The sequence below is a fragment of the Manis javanica genome, chromosome 7 (assembly GCF_040802235.1).
Source record: "Manis javanica isolate MJ-LG chromosome 7, MJ_LKY, whole genome shotgun sequence".
In the NCBI taxonomy this organism is placed as follows: domain Eukaryota; kingdom Metazoa; phylum Chordata; class Mammalia; order Pholidota; family Manidae; genus Manis; species Manis javanica.
Window position 1 is genome coordinate 91,563,627 of NC_133162.1, and position 19,165 is coordinate 91,582,791.

Consider the following 19,165-nt stretch of genomic DNA (forward strand, 5'->3'; position numbering starts at 1 on the left):
GTGAAGAGGTACCTTCTTTTTGTAAAAATGGAGGTGAAATTAACATAATATTAGCCATTTTAAAGTGAACTATTCAGTGGCATTTACTACCTTCACAGATGTTGTATAATCACTCCCCACCCAGTTCCTTATCTTACCTTTTGAGGGCTCACTTCAACAGGCCAAGAGTATGGGACTAGGATAAACTGTTCCTCTTAATCTGTATTCCTTTACTTTACTCAGAAGTTATCTGAAACAGTGATGCAGCAAGGAGGGTTCTATAACATGGTCAGAAGAGGACCCATATTGAACATAAATTGACTGAAGACTAAAGGAACAGGAAGTGAGGAAGCAAAGATAGTGGCCATCAGATGAACAACTAACAAGTGTGAAGGAGGAGAGGGAGGTTAACAGTTAAAGCAAAAAGACCTGTTTTTTGTTTCTCTATCATCTCATTTTTAAAATTTGATAAAATTACATAAAATTTACCCTTTTAATCATTTTTAGTGTACAGTTTAATGGCTTTGAACTTGCTTAAAGACTAAAGGGAAGAAGTCAACTGGGAAAGAAAGGCTAAAAATAGAGAAAAGGGAGAGAATGCCTACCAAAAGGTCTTAAGAGGCTCAAAGGGATGGTTTGCATTAAGACACCAGCATGTGGTCAGCAGAGGCCTTGTGTCTGAGCCTAGACTAAAAAGCACACAGGGAATGGGTGTAGTATAGATATATTTGAAGATAAGAACCTGGAATTTGAAGAAAATCACTCCTAATATTTTTTCTAATCCCAAAGGAAACTATATAATTGCTTGCTAGTAGCAAGAGAGGTAGGGTCCCCTCAGAGCTTGGGGCAGCACAAAGGTTTGGCAGACCCGAGGGAAGGGAAAGGGAAGCAGCACTAGGAAAGGCACTGAGTTTGCAGAGAACTGATCTGCACAACTCTGCCCATTCTCCCAGGAACAGCCAGGTCCCCGGTTATGAGCAGAGAAGTCATGCTGGCACAGATCCTGGGTTGCTTTTTTCTGAACAAGCTGGAAGCTCAGGAAAATTATGCAAGTTGGTGAAATAGCTCGTCAGGTAATCCTAACAAAGGCCAGACACGAAGAGAAGGCAGAAGGGAAGAACTGGATGAAGGGGAAACAAAGGAGTCAGGGCTTTAGAAAAGGATGGTTTTCAGGGAATAAATCTAAAGGAGCATATTTGGAAATGATCAAAATAATTCAGGCCAGAGAGAGAAGAGGTCCAAACAAACCTTATAGTCAGTGCCAACAATAACAGACACAGCAGAAAGATACACTGAAGACTAACAGGGTACCCTGGCTTGCATCACTCGGAGATACACAGTAACCTTCCTTGGGTGATTTTCAGCATCTGCTGAAACTGCGATGTGAATGGAGAGGAGGACAGCCTGCACTTTGGATGACTTGGGATGAGAAGGGAAAGAGTAACAGGGCAATAAAAAGAAGGAATGCATGGCTAGAAAGGACCTTCCTCCAGATGGAAAATGCTTATGCTGGCTTGAGCCAGTGAAGAGGCTGAAGAGTAGGAAACACAAGACCCTGGGGATCTGAAGGAATTGGCCAGATGAACAATACAGGTGAACAGGTTGGTTTGTTCAGAAGGAATGCCTTGTCCAAGACTGCAGGGGAGCAGAGAGGTAGAGGATGACCTGACCTCTTCTGTGAAAGTGGGCTTCTCATTTGCCCAATAGTTTATCTGTCCTTCTAGATCCCTCTTCCTGAAAACCTAAGAAAAGGCTTAAAGATAAGCAATAGTCTTATAACTCCTTGTCCCCAGTCTTGTCACTGTTCTGTGTAGTCTCCACATTACAAACCTGAGCAGTCTCTTAAATGCCAAAGTTATCACAACCTTCCTTGGCTAAAATCCCTTCGATGCTGGCTACTGCATTCAGTGAGACAGAGGCAGCAGATATGGAAAAAAATGGCCAAGAAAAGCTATTTAGGAGAGCAAATTGGCAGCTCTCAACAGACAGCACATGAAAGGAAAGCAAGAAGTTGAAGGTGGCATCCTGACTTTTGGGTTGAGCCGTTAGCACAGGGAGCGGCCATTCCTGGACACAGAAAAAACTGGGTGGGGAGGGGAATGTACATGTACAGGGCCTGGGGTGACAAGGTCAAAGAGTGATTTAGACATCTTGAATTTGAGGTGTTTTGGGAATTTCCCAGTGGATAGTCCAATAAACATAGAAAAATGTATTCATGAAACACAAAAGAGATCTGGGCTGAAGCAACAGATTACTATTATCTATGCTATTTAGCTATTATTACCTATTATTATTTGTAACATTATGTATTATTATTATTGTAATAAAAATCAGCTTAAGGAAGGTACTTAAAATTCTGGCAACAAATAAAACTACCTAGCGAGTGGGCAGAATGAGAAGGGGCTGCTACAGAATCCTGAGGAACAGCAGCATTGACAGAGACAGGCAAAGGAAAAGAAGCCCACAAAGATAAGTGAGGAAGGATCAGAAAGATTTGGGTCAATAAGAGGGAGAGTGTGGTGTCATGGAAACAAAGGAGAGAGTGTGTGCCGAAGGCTATCAAGAATTTGAATGAGGCTGATCTTAGCCAGAAGGAAAAGGGTCACTCACAGTCTCCCAGAGTGCTCTTACAGTGGGTTGGAGATCAGATCCCAGTGAGCTGAGCAGTAAGTGAAGGCCGAGGAGGTAGGGCACCAAGAATGGACAACACAGCTGACTTCTTCAACAAAGTCAGAGGATGTGGGAAACGAAGGGAGGGGGTAATAAGTAGAGAAGGAATGTGGTCAAAGGGTGTCTACTTGAGCTGGGAGAGAATGAAGCATGTTAAATGCTGATGGTAAAGAGCTAATCAAGAGGAAGAAGCTGAAGACATTTGAGGGGACAGATAACAGAGCAAAGTCTCTAAAAAGGAGGGGGGAAGTAGATTGAGAGCAAAGGAGTAGGGCTGGGTTTAAATTTGAACAGGAGAAGGGGATCCCTTTTCCTTGTTTAATAGGGGGAAAGAAGAGAATGGTGGGTATTAGATGCTTCACCACAGGAAGCTGAGAGAGTTTTCATATAATGGTTTACATTTTCTTCATGAAGTAGGAAGAAATGTCAGCTGGGAAGAGAAATAGGATAAGATGGAGGTTCAAGGAGAAGGGAACAACTGAAACTGCCATTTTGGAGAAAGGGAGAGAGTTCACTGGGGAAATAGTTACTGGGTAAATAAATAGTTACAGATAGCCCAACTGTATTAATCACGAATTTGTAACAATTATAATCTACCTAGATCATGTGATTTTTTTCATCAGCAGTTCAGAAACACTGCCTTAAGTTAGTCACACCTAACCTGGCTGTGCATTAGAATTACAAAAAAAAGAAGAAAAAAAAGAGAAATGCCTGGATCCTACTCCAAACCAATTATGTCAGAATCTCTGTGGATAGGGGCAAGGCATTTTTTTTCGTTTATTAATTCAAGAAACATTTATTAAACGTGTACTATGTGCAAGGTACTGGGAATACCGCAATGAGTGAAAGAGATAAAAATTTCTTGCTTTCATGGAGTTTATATACTAACAGATAATAATCGTTAACTTTTTGCAAAGGTTCTTCTCCCAGTGATTCTGACAAAAAGGGCCAGTATTGAGAACCAGTGTCTTTAGCTTCTAACTGATGAGGAACCTTGACTTCACTTTTGAAATAGGCCCAGTCAGAGAAGACTAATAGCTCTCCATGACAGAGCAGAGCAAAGGATTAGGAGCACAGGTCTTATGTCCAAATCAGAAGAACTCAGACAGCAGGGATAAAGAAATCTCCTGAGGTTATAAGCCGATGAAACTCTAATTAAAAGTCAAAGAAGCAAGATTGCAACAAGTAAATCTCAAAGACATGGGAGCACTTGGACGACATGACATGGAGGATACTCTAATTGTGCCTACTGAGTACCTCTATCTTGACATCTTCAAAGGACATAGCCCAAGCAGAACTCAGCTGCTCTTCCAAGCCAGGTCCCTCTTCCAAGTGCCCTTTCCCAGAGAAGGGCTCTAGCATTCTTGATTCTTCCTTTTCTTTACTTCATTTACCTAACTAGTCATTAAATAAGGTCTACTCTACCTCTCTCAAATTACTTAAATCTGTCCATCTCTTTTGTTTCTACAACAACTTATCAGTCCAGGCAACTATGATTCCCACAAAGGGATTATTGCAAGAGCATCATAAACAGACTTTGTTTCCATTTTTGGCAGAATGGTGGTTTAAATTAAGCATACCACACTTCAACTTGAAACCTTTCAATGGTTTTGCAGTGTATGTACAAAAAAACTAATTCCTCTATGTTGTTTACAAAGTCCTTCATAATGTGGCCCCTGCCTGCCTCTGCAGTCTTAATTTTTACCATTACTCCTTCTTTGCTTTCATACTGACCTACTTTCAGTGCTGTGAATATGCATGTTTTCTAGTCCTTAAAATAAACTGACTGTTCCCAGACATTGCTACAGTTTAGAATCAATTGGGTTTCTTTAAAAACTACTGATGTCTGGCTCCCTCCTCCCAAGATTCTGTTTTAATTGGTACAGGGTTGAGACCCACACACAGGGATTTTAAAAAATTACTCATGGAGTAATTTTAATGTGCAGTGATGTTTGAAAACCATAGGGAAAGAGTTACTTGCTCTGCTAGGAATATTCCTCTTTACCCACTTCACCTGGAAAACATTTAATTATCTTTCAGGCCCAATTTAAAAAACCAATTCTCTAACTCCTGACATAAAATGAGCTGCCCCTATAATTAGTGTCCCTGTAATTGGACTCCCACTAGCCTGTCTTGTATCATATTTCATTGTAAATGATTTTATAACTGTCATCATTCCCTATCAGACTTAAGAGGTCAAGAACTCTGTTCAACTTTGTTACTGTTAGACCCCCAATGTCTAGCCAAGAGGCTAATACACATTATGGGTATGATAAATACTTGATGATGTGCTGAATACAGTGAAATCTCAAAAGACACATTAAAAATAGCAAAATAAATTCATAGTCAGGAAGAGAAAGAACTTGTTGACAGTGAACAAATCTGGCTATGGCTGAAGAAGGACTCACTTACCTGTTTAATGACATAGTGAACCTCTTCAGAATTGAGAACACTACATTTAACATCACTTGGCTTACAAGGAGTAATTCCCTTATAGACAAGAGGTGTGTAACATTTCATTGCAAATTTCAAGTCACTGACATGCCTCCTCTCCTCTAAAATATCTTCAAACTCATCCCACTTTTTCTGCTCCTTCTGTGGATAAGGCAAATGAAAAAGAGTAATGCACATACTGTAAAATAAATCAGGACAGATTAAGGACTACATTGGTGAGGTTTCAACTCTGCTACAATTTTTATTCTGACATATGAACAAGACAGTATTCTGATGTTAGATTTTCATCCAAGAAAAAAAAGTAATGAAAATTAACATCAATAAACTGATATTGAATTATCATAGTATTTTACTATTATGCTTTTACTTTTATCTGTGGAAAGCCAGTACCCTTTTGGGAAGGTTAGCAAAGATAGTAAAGATCTAAAGTAATCTGATCAATTTTACAAGGTTTCATCAATTACATTGATAAATTTATTTTGTCTCTTCTACTTAGCTTTAAAAATTAAAGCATAAATTAGAAACTCAAAATTATGTCAAATCAAACCACCTGGAAGCAAACAAAAGGAAAATTCACTCGAGTGTCCAATACATTACTAATGAACAGTCTGTATTTGCTTTGACTGCTTGCTTACCTCCTTTGAACCCACTGCAGTTTAGCTTCTATCCAGCCAGCCCCTGAAACCATTTATCAGACTACGAATGACTCCAATGAGTTATTCTTAAAAAGTTTGTTTTTCTGATTATGAAATAGTAGTAGTAATAATAATTAGAGCTAACATGTAGTTGCTTACTGAGAGTCAGGCACTAATCTAAGACATTTACCTATTAAAGAACAAGCCTCACAACAAACCCGTGAAGCAGTTGTTAGCATCACCCCATTTCTCACGGAGAAACCAAGTGAAATAAATCACCCAGGGTCTCACAGCTTGCAAAGCGCAGAGACAGGACTCAAACTTGAACCTACGGCTTCACAGGTGTTGTTCCTAACCACAAACCTGTGGTTAATTATGGAAAATTTGGAAACATGTAGGTATATAAGCAAACATATTTGCCCGTAATTTTAAATCTGAGGAATAACTACTCTTAACACTTCCTATGTTTTTTCATTCACAGCTAAGAAATACTCTTTTTATTCAAAACATGGACCATACCAAATGGTTTATCGTGCCTTTTGAATTATGAGTATTTCCCTATATTAAAATGTTTTAAAACATTTTAGTGCCTGCATAATCACCTAACTTCTTAAAATAATTTTTTTTTACCAAAGTGATATATAAGAATTTATACAAGATGTACATTATAAGAATTTGGAAGATACAGGAAAGCAGAAAGAAGAAAACTAAAATTGCCTGTCATCCAATGATCCAGATATCATATTAGGGAATGCTTTTTTCTATGCATGTAGACACATTCCCCTCCCCTGCCACACACACATTTTAATTGGCCACCTGATTCTTTTCATTTAATGTCGTAAACACTCCTCCAAGTCATTTGAATCTCTTTCACATTATTTTTAATGTAGGACATATGCACTATTTTTCATTCATTGCTATAATTAAAAAACGTGTAACAAACATTATTTCTTTCTAATTTGTTAAAACCTGGCCTCTTTCTAGTTGTGATCCTCTTAGACCTCTCCACAGCATGATGCCATTTTCAAATGCTACCTCCTTTCCTACCTCCAACCACCCTTGTTGGAGACGGCCTTTGTCTTCTCACATGTTTGTAGGTAGAATGGGAAAGCACCTTCCCCCATGTCTGAATGCAGCACGGGATAGCACCCGCTTGAGAGCAACTGGTGCAGTCCTTGGAAGTTATCTGCCCACAAAAACACATCTTGTCCTCGAAGACAAGCCAAGACTCCTCACTCTGAAAATAGGGAGACCTTGAGGATGTGTGAAAACAACGCCCCTGCTTCTGGCCTGCCCCCCCTGAGAAGGGAAAGATGAGTATAGCACTTGGCTGAGGTCCAAGAAAGGCAGTATGAAAATAAAGGTGCTGCGCCACATCAGGGCTGCAGCCATTGTCTGTCTGTCTGTGTTGTCTGTGTTTTTTGTTCTCTCATTTCACCCAAAGAAGATGAGTGGCACATCACATCAGGCACCCAAACGTGGGGCATCCTTTCAGAGTGAGTTGTACATATACTCAGCTCCACACCTCCCCTTCAGACTGTTCGACTTCGACGGCAGGCACCGTCAACCCTGAAATTTTTCTACTCTGGTTTTTAATTCATGACTGTTTGTCAGCAGCAGAAAATTCACCTCATTCCTCTAATCCAGTGGTTCTCACCTGGGGGGGTGTAGTTCTCCCTCAAAACTACACATATGTTTACTTTCCCCCACTTCCCTTAATATGTTAGTATCTCAACCCACTTTTCTTGACTCCATTTGCTATGCTAAGGACCCTCACCTACCCAACTGGTTTAAAATACTAACTACACGTACTGCTGAACCTTTTGCCCTGTTCAGTTCTCCCATCTCTGAGCTCCTGATGTACACATTTAGTTGCAAACACTTCACTTGGCCATTCCCAAACTGAACCTGTTTATCCTCTGTACACTCCTACAACCTGACTATTTTCCTGAAATCTCCACCAACACCCGCTATGCCATCTACAACCCTCTGCACTGTTCCAGACCCCAGCTCCCTCACACTTTACTTCCCATCCACCCACTCCTCTTAACGTGGCCTTTCACAGTGTATCATGTCTCCTCAGGCACACAAACCAGCATGTGTTCCCATCACAACAGCTTCCTCACTGCTCTCCTTGCCTGCTTTGTCACCTTAGAATCAGTCTTCCATGCCGTCATGTGTTCTTTTCAAAACATGATTTTGACCAAATGGTTCACGGCTTAAAACACCTCAGTGACTTCCCACTTCCTTCAGAATAAGGCCTATTCCACTTCTGGTGTCATTAGAGAACCTCTATCTCCAGGCCTTCCCTTCCCTTCTGGACTCACCCACTGTTGGCCTACTCTGCAGTGAGTAACTTGCATTTCCCCAACACAAGTTATTCACTGGTATGCCTGTGGTCTTTTCCCCAGGCTCAGCTCTCTGCCTGGAACGCTCATTTGTCCCTCTGTCACCCTTGCTTAGCCAATACTCTTCTGTGAGAACTCTCCCTGAGTTCCTCAGATGGACTTACTCCACCTTCCTCATTAGGACTTCTTTGCCTAATTTACTACATACATCTACTAGGTAATGTATCCCGTAACATTGTAATTGTTGGCATGTCTGCCTCCCTACTAAAACGTACTTATTTTGCAGGCAGGACAGCTTGTGTCTTCTTTGTATTTCCAACATCTAGCTGTGTTTGGAATACAGCATAACTGGACAATAACTGAATAACTAAATGTTGAGGTAACAGAAAAAATACAGAATGTTAAACTGAGACCACAACTAGGCATAATGAGAATATAAATAGAAGCAAAGGGCACTTGAGTTTAAATATAAAAGGGTAGCATATAAAACATGAAATACGCAAATATGAACATTTCTATGCTCATGTATATGAAACATAGGAGAATTTATGAGGGAAAAATATTTCTAACTGCCGCACTGCTGGTCAGCAGTCATTGTAACATATCACATACTCATGCTTATAAGGCTGCAGAACCTTCTCAAATTTCACATTTCTCATTAATAAAGTAATATACAATTCTACATACTCAGACTTCATACATGCAACAAACCATCATTATATAAATTATATAATTTTAGGGATAAAAGGGATCTCAGAGTCTTCCCTTTTAGTGGTCCTGGGGGTGGGAAGAGAAAAGGATGAGAATCTGCCAAGGAGAAAAAAATATATATATAAATATTTATAATATATTTCTAAGTGTATGTTTATATATGCCACATGGAAATATATTTTAAAATTATATATATATATAAATAAATACATATAGGGGGAGGGCCCTCCCCCACTGTTCACTCATGGAAAACACAGAAGCCATCAACCACAGCTGCTGGCCACCTCCTCTGTTTCCCATTTCCTGACTTTCCCCTTAATTTACACTAATCCAGTCATATCCTTTGAGTCTTTGCTGAACCCTCAACACATTTTCATGACAGCACTGAAAATACTTCATTAAACCTGGATTTGGTATCTCCCCTTCAAGACCATGAAATTCCTATCTGGTAAGTAATGTGTTGTTATATATTTTTGTATTCTCAACTCCTAGTAGGAGCTCAATCATTGTTTGGATAGTGAAAAATGACTTACTGCATGAAGCTATGTCTTGAACCCTGTTGATGTTGGTACCCCAGTGTTCTCAGGCTGAAGCTCAAACTTCTCCCAGTCTGGCCCCAACCTAAGGCCTAATCCAGTGGTTTTTAATACAGGCTGTACATTAAAATCACAGTGTAGGGTGGGGTGGGCTGGGGTGAGTGGGGAATTTGAAACATATGCTGATGCCTAGGCCTCCTAGAGATTCTTGATGAATTTGGTTTGTGAGTCATACCCAAGCATCAGAATTTTTGATAAAAGTACTCTAAATGATCTCCACCTGCAGCCAGGGTCCAATGTTACTCCTCATTAATTGGCCGTCTCTATACCACACTGGAGAATCGTTTGCTATCATTAAATATTCTTAACAGATACCCAGGACCACAATATAAAGAGGAGCCCAAGTAGGAAGATTCAGGTGAAGTACTTTCCCTCCCAGGTTGTTTCCCCATCTTAATCTTTCTCAATCTCCTGACTGATAGCTAAACATCCTTTCCTTGTACCTACTTTTCAACTGCTCTGGAGGATTCATTCATTCAACAGATAGCTGCTGAGAGCCCACAATGTCCCAGGCACTGTTCCACAGGTTGAGAATCAGCATGAACAAGGCAGCTAAGGCACGTGCACGGAGGGAGCTTACCATCCCTTAAGGAAAGACAGACAACAATAAACAACTTAAGCTCGCTTAGGTATGCCACCAGTAGCATGCTGGTAAATTAACTACTGGAGAGCTCTGATTTATAGAATTTGCCTATTTCTATGGTATATATACTTCCACCACAGCAGATTTCAAGCTGCTCACTGAATATGCACAGTAGCCACTGTTACACAGGATTTTCACTTTACAGTGTGATAGATATAATCACCGCAAGAGCACAGATAAAAGAAAAATTTAGTATAATAATTAAGAAGTGCTGGGTTTTTATTACTTTTGTTTTTAACAGTATTTAATTGTAAATTTATAAAACTTAATCTTTAATTTTTACTAATGGCTGTGCTTTAACAGTAGGCTTGCACACTTCATGAAAACTAGCAATCGGCTTTGAGAGCCAGTATGAGACTACTGTGGCATAACACCAGAAAGAGAATATAAAGAAAATACTAATGAGAAAGAGTGACTTGAGAACTACTTTAAATTAAATGGTAAGGCCTCTCTGAGGTGGTGATGTTTGAGCTAGGTCCTCATTTAAAAAAGGCAGGAAGGCAAAGTAACAGAGCATGCCATGCAGAGGGGGCTGTGAGCACTCTGAGGAGAGTAAGCTCATTGCCTGAGAAGAACAGGCCAGTGTGGCTGAAGCCCAGTGAGCAAGATTAATAAAATCAGTGAGGCAGCAGCTGCCTGATTCTATGGTCTTGAAGGACACTGTAAGGAGTCCAGACTTTTCACTCAGATTCTAACAGAAAGCCAAAGCTTGGGTTGTGGGTACACCAGTGATTACCCCTCCCAGTCTTCACTCTGTGTTTCACTGAAAGACTTCAGGCAGACTTATGCCTTCAGATACAACCCACTTGATGATGGCGCCAAATTTACATATATTTAGGCCAGACCTTCCTCTTTTGCTCTGGCACCATATTTCTAATTCTATTTGGTTAATTCCAAACACCTCGTGATGTGTCTGGTCCATTAATATGATAAACCACAAGTTAAAAATCATTAATTTTGCCTTGGCATCCCAAGCTGAACACATCCCGAACTGGAATTACTATTATACCATCTGACTAAACCTGCTCCTCCCCATATTTCCTATCAGCAAAAGGCATCATCATCCACCCAGTGGCCAAATCAACAGAAACCGGGAGTCAACTTCAGACAGCCTCCTGTTCCTTGTCACCACATTCAACTGCCCTAAATATCATACAAGCTCACATCTCTTCCTTCTCCCCAGGCTCACTGGCCCTGCCTTACTTCAGGCTTTCATCACTTCTCTGGGTTACTGCAGTAGTGTCCTAACAGCTCCGTGCTGATGGCATCACATTCTTTCCCAACCAGATTTCTTTCTGCAGTCTCAATTTAAGTGTGAGAGATTATCCACACAAATAACCAGGCGGGAAACGTAGTCATCTTCTCGGACGTGCAAAATACAAATCTGATCATCCTTAAATGGTCCCCTACAAAGTGAAGATTTTATCCTTAAGAGTGTTGTACACATGATACCTAAAATTCCTTGAGGAAATATCCTCTGCCTACTTCCTTAGTTTTGTTTCTCATGCCCCCTTTATTGAACCTTTACCTAACTACTTGGTTCCCTCAAACATGGAAGGGAGTGGTTTTCTTACATTAATGCCTAGGGCAGTCTTCCTCTCCCTCACCTCACATTCACATCTCAGGTGTCCCCTTCTCTTAGAAGCCTTCTCTGAGTCCCCAAAAGCTCATGTACCCCTACTCTTTACTCCCACAACATACTGTGCATTCTTCAGTTGCTTACTTGTAATCATTTGTTTACTTACATGACTTCCTTTGAAGTCTTTAAAGGTAAGGCCTGGATCTTTAACTACTCTATTATTATTGAGACTAATGACTGGGACACTGTAGGTAACCATTGCTGCAATGTTTGCTACACCAGCAGTATCTTAAATATTCTAAAACACTACTCTCAGATTAGATAGAGTATTGCACAGTAACAGTGTGGCTGAAGAAATAAATAAAGACAATAAGAAAAAGAAATAGGAAGAAAAAGTTCCGGTTATCAGGAAAGCAGACTGCTGTCACAAGAGAAGCAAGCTGTCCAAGTGCAGATGTAGAAAAAGTTCACATGCAATTGCCTTAGTTTTTCATGTGAAAAAATTGCCAAAAGTCTTATTATTAAAGAACTACTGGTGAACAGGGAAACAAAAAAATCCATTCCTTTCTTTAATGCACGAGTAGAAAATTGAAATCAATTAATTCTCCAGCTAGTTTAGGGCTGAAAAGGTGAGTCAGATCTAAACAGCAACCCTCTTCCCTACATGCCATGCCAGAAAATAAGGCTGTAATATTTCCACCACAGAACTGTGGGGTGAGAAGGTCACAGAGGAGAGGGATTAAAGTGACAAGTCTAAGAGAAGCAGCCAGTTAACAGCAATTATAAGCCCAGAGCTCTGGACAGTGATGGAACAGAAGTTTCCCCAAGTTCCAAAGAACACTGGTGTCCTAATACGTATTCTCTTTCCAAGCAGGGTCTTTTGTTTGTCGTGCTCTTTGTGTTCTCTGTTATGTAATTCTTACACAAATAAATATATTTAAGTCAGAAACTGGCACTACCTGCCAAGACAGGTAACATTCTTTTAAAATGCATTCCTTTATTTCCTCCTAAAGTAGATAAAAATTCATTCAGGGGCAAAAAAAAAATCAGTAGCCCCAGGATTGTGCAATTCTGAAAGCTACAAAGCTTCCACCTCATAATTTCTTCACAAAAACGTTCTGTTGGCAAAGTGGGTAAAATAGAGAGAGAGGGAGAGTTGGGGGTGGAAGGGAAACTGGAGAAAGGCTGGCTGGCATTAGCTGTCTTCCAAAACGATTTGTGGAAAAGGTACAACGGCAGATGAAAGACAAAAATGCAATACAAAATTCCATAAGTTCCAAATAGTCCTAGATTAAAAACTTAAAAGTCTTAAAAACTCTATGCCCAGAGACAAGCCAAATATTTTTTTCTCCAATTAATATCACAGCAGCAAAAAGGACAGGATTTGCTCAAGACAGCCCCACATGCACTGGCTGGAGAGAGCCGGATCCAATTCTCACCCCTCACTCCTCGTCAGGAGCTTACTGAAGGCCCGGAGCCTGGTGGAGGAAGCAAGAAGGAACGAGGGGAAAGGAACCAGGCGGGCCATCGCCAGCAGAAACTTCTAAAAGCATATCACACTGGTACACTCTCGGCCATATACCGTTGCCTCGGAAACCTAACCCCTCTGCCGGAGTCTCGGGATCCACTCTTTCGGGCCAAGGGTCGTGGCCGGTAGGAAGCCGACACCAGGGGAAAGGGGCCCTCTCTGGCGGCCCCGCCCCGGGCCTCGTTCCCCCGTGAGCCTACCGAGTAGAGGAGCACAACAGCGCCGGGACTGGTGGAGTTGACGGAGAAGCAGGAGTTGGATGAACTGGAAGAATCCATGGTGCAGCTGCCGTCCCGGTCCCGGTCGGAGTCTGGATTCTTTGCTACGCGATGGTGGTGGTAGCGCTGGCGGGGGCGGTTCTTCTACGCTGGGAGGCCCCACCTCGCCTAGGGCGGTGGCACCCTCTGCGGCCGCTCCCGGGGACCTCGGGCGCCGCCATCTTAGCCAGGACGGAAGCCGTGCGGGGACCTGGAGCGCGCGCGCAGCCTGCGGACTCTGGAAGTGGGCCGTCTCGCGGTGGACTCCGCATGGCGCAGGACCTTGAGCTTGGGATGTCTGTGTCTCCCGGCTCTCAGACACATCTGGACGCTCTGCTTAGAAACCTCTACGACTTTGGTGAGTGCAGGGCCACAGAGCCCACGTGGACAGCGGACTTGAGGAGCCGAGGGTCCACTGTGCGCCCGGAACTGGCCAGGCCTCTGCTCTCAGGCTAAAGGTTCTTGCACGGCGAGCACCCCTCCGCTTGTCGCCGGGTTCCGAGAATGGGTCCCGCACACAGCACCTCCATCGAGCTCACCTTTCTAGCCTCCACGATCAGACCCTGTTGGGTTACTCTTGGGGAATGAAACCTCCCAACTTTTCCTCAGTGTGAGGGCCAACCTAGTTGATTGTTCAAAGTATCCAGGCTTTCAGACGCAAACAGGATGATTCACACTGTACCTTGGGCTTTCAAAATAACCCATCTTCTAACTTTTTTCCCGGACCTCTGGGTAGCTCCCCCGACACCACCTCCAGGCCCTCCTGACCTTGTCACCTTGGGGCCCCATCCTTCGTTGTGTCGCTTGCCAAGGACTTAGAGCGTTTTCACATGATGTTTTTCCACGACCTTTTCTTCCTCTAAGTGGCCGACCTGTGCTCTCCTTAATTTTGATGGAGAAAAAGGAAAATAAAAAAGGTCAAAGATTGGCTACCACCTGGCACTTCAGCAGGAAAACAGCTCCGCACATTCCAAAAAACTTTCCCCAGGGAAGGTGACATCCTTTGTTTAGGCGCCAAAGATAACTGTTAGGCATTAGTGACCTTCAGGACGGAACAAATGTCTTGAATTAGTAGTGTCATGTTGTAAAAGCTATTATTTTATTTTGGAGCCATTGTTCAATTTTAAGTTCACTTAAACAGCAAAAATCACAGCTAAAAATTATTGATAATTTACCATGTACTACTTGCTTTTCACGTATTGACTTTTAGTTTTCAGAACAACCCTATGAAATAGTCATTAATCCCATTATTACAAATGCAGAAACAAGCACTAGAGGTTAAAAATGAACTGAAGTTCACTTAGCTAGTGGTCTGCAGAGCCTGGGTTCCAGGCCCCAGAGTGTCTAACTCCAGACCCCGCACTTGTATTGACTTACGCTGTGGACAGAGTACCTCTGTGCACTGTTGGGAATATTGGAAGATGGAGAAGACTTAGTCTCTGACCTTAGGAAGTTTAAAATCTGGAGAAAATGATTTCTGCAAAATCCTAAATATAGTTTATGTCATCACAGGTTGGAAATTATGCTGGGAGCTCTGAAGGCATGGGCTGTAACCAGTCCTTTCTGTATCCCTAATGCCAAAATTTAGTTGACTCTTAAAGTTTTTTTGAATGAAAGACTAAGAAAATAGAAGCAACCTTAAGTGATCAGCCAATATTCAGATGGCTCTGAGAGCTCAAATTCTTGTCAGAACCTTTAGATGACTGCTCAGAGTTAGAACAGGTGAAACAAAGAGGAGCTATGGGAATTTAATAGAAAATAAAGTTGTTCCAAGTTAAGCTGGTTGTCTTAAGTCAATCTTAATGCATAAAAGGAAAACTGAAACTGACCTGTAACCCTAGAAAGTGTTAAAAAGAAACACTAGCTGAAATGGCAGACGTTTTTAGTACAAATTGTCAGCTAGCTGGGATTACAAGTCCCTGGGACTGTTGCCATGATGACACTTTTAGTAAGGACCAAGTTGACAATTCACATAATTGTATGAGTAAGAGTCAAAGACATAAATATAATCACCCAGGAAAATATGACTGCATTTTGGATTCTATAAATTGGGCAAATACTATCTTATTTGAAGAAAAAGTTTCTTCTTAGTGTGTATTTCTAGGTGTTGATAGCTGTGGCGTATGTACAAGTGCGTTTACATGATTTAATGATTTGATAAAAATACTTATTTTTCCATTTTGTGCTTGAACAAACAGGGGAGACAGAAGATGAAGCAGGTAAGAAAAGGGTCAGAAAGAAAAGTGAAAGCAAGAAGAGAGATACAGGGACTCCAGTGGCCTTGACAGCAGAACTCACTCCCCTACCTGGTTCTCATGTAAGAGGCCCAAGAAAAAGTGCTACCTGCTTCTTCAGAGAGCTCAGAGAAGAGCTGCAGTGTGCTCCTGCTGTGACCCCCCTGGGCTATCCCTCAGGACCAAAAGTCTCTAGTGCTACAGTATCTCCCACATCCTTGAAGAACAACAGGGGGCAAGTAGAAGTGATAGAATTTCACAGCGGAAATAAAAAAAGACGACAGAAGCTAGATCCAGATGGTAGCACAAAGGTAATGAATTTGTTAATTTATATGGTGAAAACTCTGATATTGAGTATTAGACTTTATAGACTGTGTCAGGAACCCCAAGACTACCCCAGGCTCAAAGCATTTGCTGAAAGCATTCACAGGACCCAAGACTCAGCATATAGTCATAGTCACAATTACAATTTATTCTAGCAAAAGGCTACAGAGTAAAATCAGCAAAGTCAAAAGTACATGGGCCAAGTTTGGAGGAGACCAGGGGCAAGTGTCCAGGAGTCCCCTCCCAATGGAGCTGCATGTGATATGCCTGTTTCCCCAGTGAAGATATGTGGTAGAATGTGGGAGGTGTTACGAACCAGGGAAGCTCCCCAGCCTGAGTGACCAGGGGTTTGTTGGGGGTTCAGTTAGATAGGCCTATTGACTGACTTTAGTTATTCAAGTTCTACAGCCCCAGAGAAAAAGCGGGTTTTCACCATAAATCACATTGTTAGTATAAGCTATCTGGGCATACCTAGTACAGCATGGCTCAAGGCCTCAGGTGTGCAAAAACACTCTTACTAGGCAGAATATTCTAATTGTTCCATTCCCAAGAGCCAGCCGAGGGTCAGTCACAAAAATAAGGCTTTCTTGGGACTGTGCAGGGTTTTATAAACTCAAGTCCACTAGGTTAACCCATTTATGCTCATAAGCCTTCCTGTTGATAGTGCTCAGAGGAAAGACTGTCATTCAACAAAACTATTTCTGGCCAGTGTTCTAGACCCTGGGATATACCATAATAGACAAGACTACTTTCTCTCAAGGAACTTTTATTCTTTTTTTTTTAATGTCTTAAGAGATTTTTGCCTATTTATTTATTTACTTTCTTTTGATATCATTAATGTACAATTACTTGAACAACGTTATGGTTACTAGACTCCCCCTGTTATCAAGTTCCCCCCCACATACCCCATTATAGTCACTGTCCATCAGCGTAGTAAGATGCTATAGAATCATTACTTGTCTTCTCTGTATATACTGCCTTTCCCATGTCCCCCCTATGCCTCCCCACCACTACATTATGTGTGCTAATCAGAATGCCCCTTTTTCCCCCTTATCCCTCCCTTCCCACCCATCCTCCCCAATCCCTTTCCCTTTGGTAACTGTTAGTCCATTCTTGGGTTTGTGAGTCTGCTGCTGTTTTGTTCCTTCAGTTTTTTCTTTGTTCTGGTACTCCACATATGAGTGAAATCATTTGATACTTTTCTTTGTCCACCTGGCTTATTTCACTGAGCATAATACCCTCTAGCTCCATCCATGTTGTTGCAAATGGTAGGATTTGTTTTCTTCTGATGGCTGAATAATATTCCATTGTGTGTATGTACCACATCTTCTTTATCCATTCACCTACTGATGGACACTTAGGTTGTTCCCATTTCTTGGCTCTTGTAAATAGGGCTGCGATAAACATAGGGGAGGGGTGCATATGTCTTTTTCAAACTGGGCTCCTGCATTCTTACGGTAAATTCCTAGAAGTGGAATTCTTGGATCAAATGGTATTTCTATTTTGAGCTTTTTGAGGGCCCTCCATACTGCTTTCCACAATGGTTGAACTAGTTCACATTCCCACCAGCAGTGTAGGAGGGTTCCCCTTTCTCCACATCCTCACCAACATTTGTAGTTGTTTGTATTTTGGATGGTAGCCATCCTGATGTGAGGTGACATCTCATTGTGGTTTTAATTTGCATTTCTCTATGATTAGGGATATGGAGCATCTTTACATGTGCTTGCTGGCCATCTGAATTTCTTCTTTGGGGAACTGTCTGTTCAACTCCTCTACCCATTTTTTAATTGGCTTATTTGCTTTTTGTTTGTTGAGGTGCGTGAGCTCTTTATATAATTTGGATGTCAACCCCTTATCAGATATGTCATTTATGAATATATTCTCCCATACTGTAGGATGTCTTTTTGTTCTACTGATGGTGTCCTTTGCTGTACAGGTTTTTAGTTTGATATAGTCCAGCTTGTTCATTTTTGCTTTTGTTTCCCTTGCCTGGGGAGATATGTTCATGAAGAAGTTGCTCATGTTTATCTCCAAGAGTTTTTCACCTACATTTTTTCTAAGAGTTTTATGGTTTCATGACTTAACTTCAGGTCTTTGATCCATTTTGAGTTTATTTTTGTGTATGGGGTTAGACAATAATCCAGTTAAGGAACTTATATTCTGATGGAAAAGCAGTTTGACTCCACTGAGCAACAATCTCTTTCAGACTAAATTTGTAAGTCTGACTTAAAATTCAGTCCATGAGAAAGGTGTTGCTTATCCAGACTTTTTCACAAAGATACCACGATAGTTTGTCAAATTCTCACAAAAATCTAGTTATTCTATGTGTTCCCATATCTTATAAACTTTTATCTATTATAAAGGAAAAGAGGATTGTATTAATGTCCTAGGGATGCTGTACAGAAATTATTTTTGTTGCAGCCCCGGAGGCCAGAAGCCCTAAGTCATGGTGTTGGCTTAGCTGCACTCCTCTCTAAAAGGGGGGGTTCCTTCCTTGCTTCTCCCAGCTTCTGGTGGCTCTGAGGTTCCTTAGCTTGCAGCTGCATAACTGTAAACTCTGCCTCTCTTCTCCCCTGTGTGTCTGAGTTTCAGATCTCCCTCTGCCTTTGTTTTAGAAGGATACCTGTCACTGGATTTAGGGCCCACCTTAAATCTAGGTTGAATCTCATCATGAGGTCCTTAACTTAATTACACTACAAAGACTTTTCCCAGCTAAGGTTGCATTCTCGGATTGCAGGGATTACGCATGGGCACACCTTTTTTGGAGGCTACAATTCAACCCTCTACAAATGTAGTTAATCTTGCACTGTTCTTTGTGAATGTGAGTGAGACACATGCTAGGACCCAGTGTTTGCTGCCTCTTCCGTATGGCCTAAGAAATCATCTACGCAGTCTTTTCTGTAGTTCCGGTAGCACCACATGTCAAGCTCACCAGTATCTCTTCCTCAAAGATTATTACTGCATTCTGTAATCATATCTACCTTTATTTTAGGATTCTATGTCAGCTTTCCAACTCAGCACCAACTACTAGGCCGCTGGCAACTGTTATAGGCAGGCTAAGGAATGGATTTCCTTGTCCTGGGGCAGCCTGAGCCCCCAGGCTGGCCTGCTGGGGAAGCTTACAACCATTGGTATTACCCCAGGGTACAGTACAAATGCTGGTATTTTCTGTGTTTGCTGTGATGTGAAAAAGTTGGGAAGTACTGC

General features: G+C 41.6%; 2 protein-coding genes across 15 annotated transcripts in view; one reads left to right on the top strand and one right to left on the bottom strand.

Annotated features, from left to right (window-relative positions):
* GNPAT (glyceronephosphate O-acyltransferase) overlaps positions 1-13,568 on the bottom strand; it is a 43,828-nt gene extending 30,260 nt beyond the window's left edge. For 3 of the 8 annotated variants that reach the window (XR_012133337.1, XM_017656730.3, XM_017656735.3), the window contains exons 1-2: positions 13,344-13,568; positions 5,062-5,244 (exon numbers count right to left, since the gene is read on the bottom strand). Coding sequence is in view for 6 of the 8 variants with exons in the window: in XM_017656730.3 (XP_017512219.1) it covers positions 5,062-5,244; positions 13,344-13,421 (261 nt within the window). In the remaining 2 variants the exon portion in view is untranslated. Of the gene's footprint in view, positions 1-5,061; positions 5,245-8,361; positions 8,454-9,840; positions 9,979-13,343 lie in introns of those variants that run through there. The other 5 variants (XM_037025554.2, XM_017656732.3, XM_017656731.3 and 2 more) reach the window with 5 other exon arrangements.
* The window catches only part of FSAF1 (40S small subunit processome assembly factor 1), a 38,109-nt gene continuing 32,291 nt past the window's right edge, over positions 13,348-19,165 (top strand). For 3 of the 7 annotated variants that reach the window (XM_073241292.1, XM_073241291.1, XM_073241293.1), the window contains exons 1-2: positions 13,473-13,758; positions 15,599-15,945. In XM_073241292.1, coding sequence (XP_073097393.1) covers positions 13,473-13,758; positions 15,599-15,945 — 633 coding nt within the window. Of the gene's footprint in view, positions 13,759-15,598; positions 15,946-19,165 lie in introns of all 7 variants that reach the window. The other 4 variants (XR_012133338.1, XM_073241294.1, XM_073241295.1 and 1 more) reach the window with 3 other exon arrangements.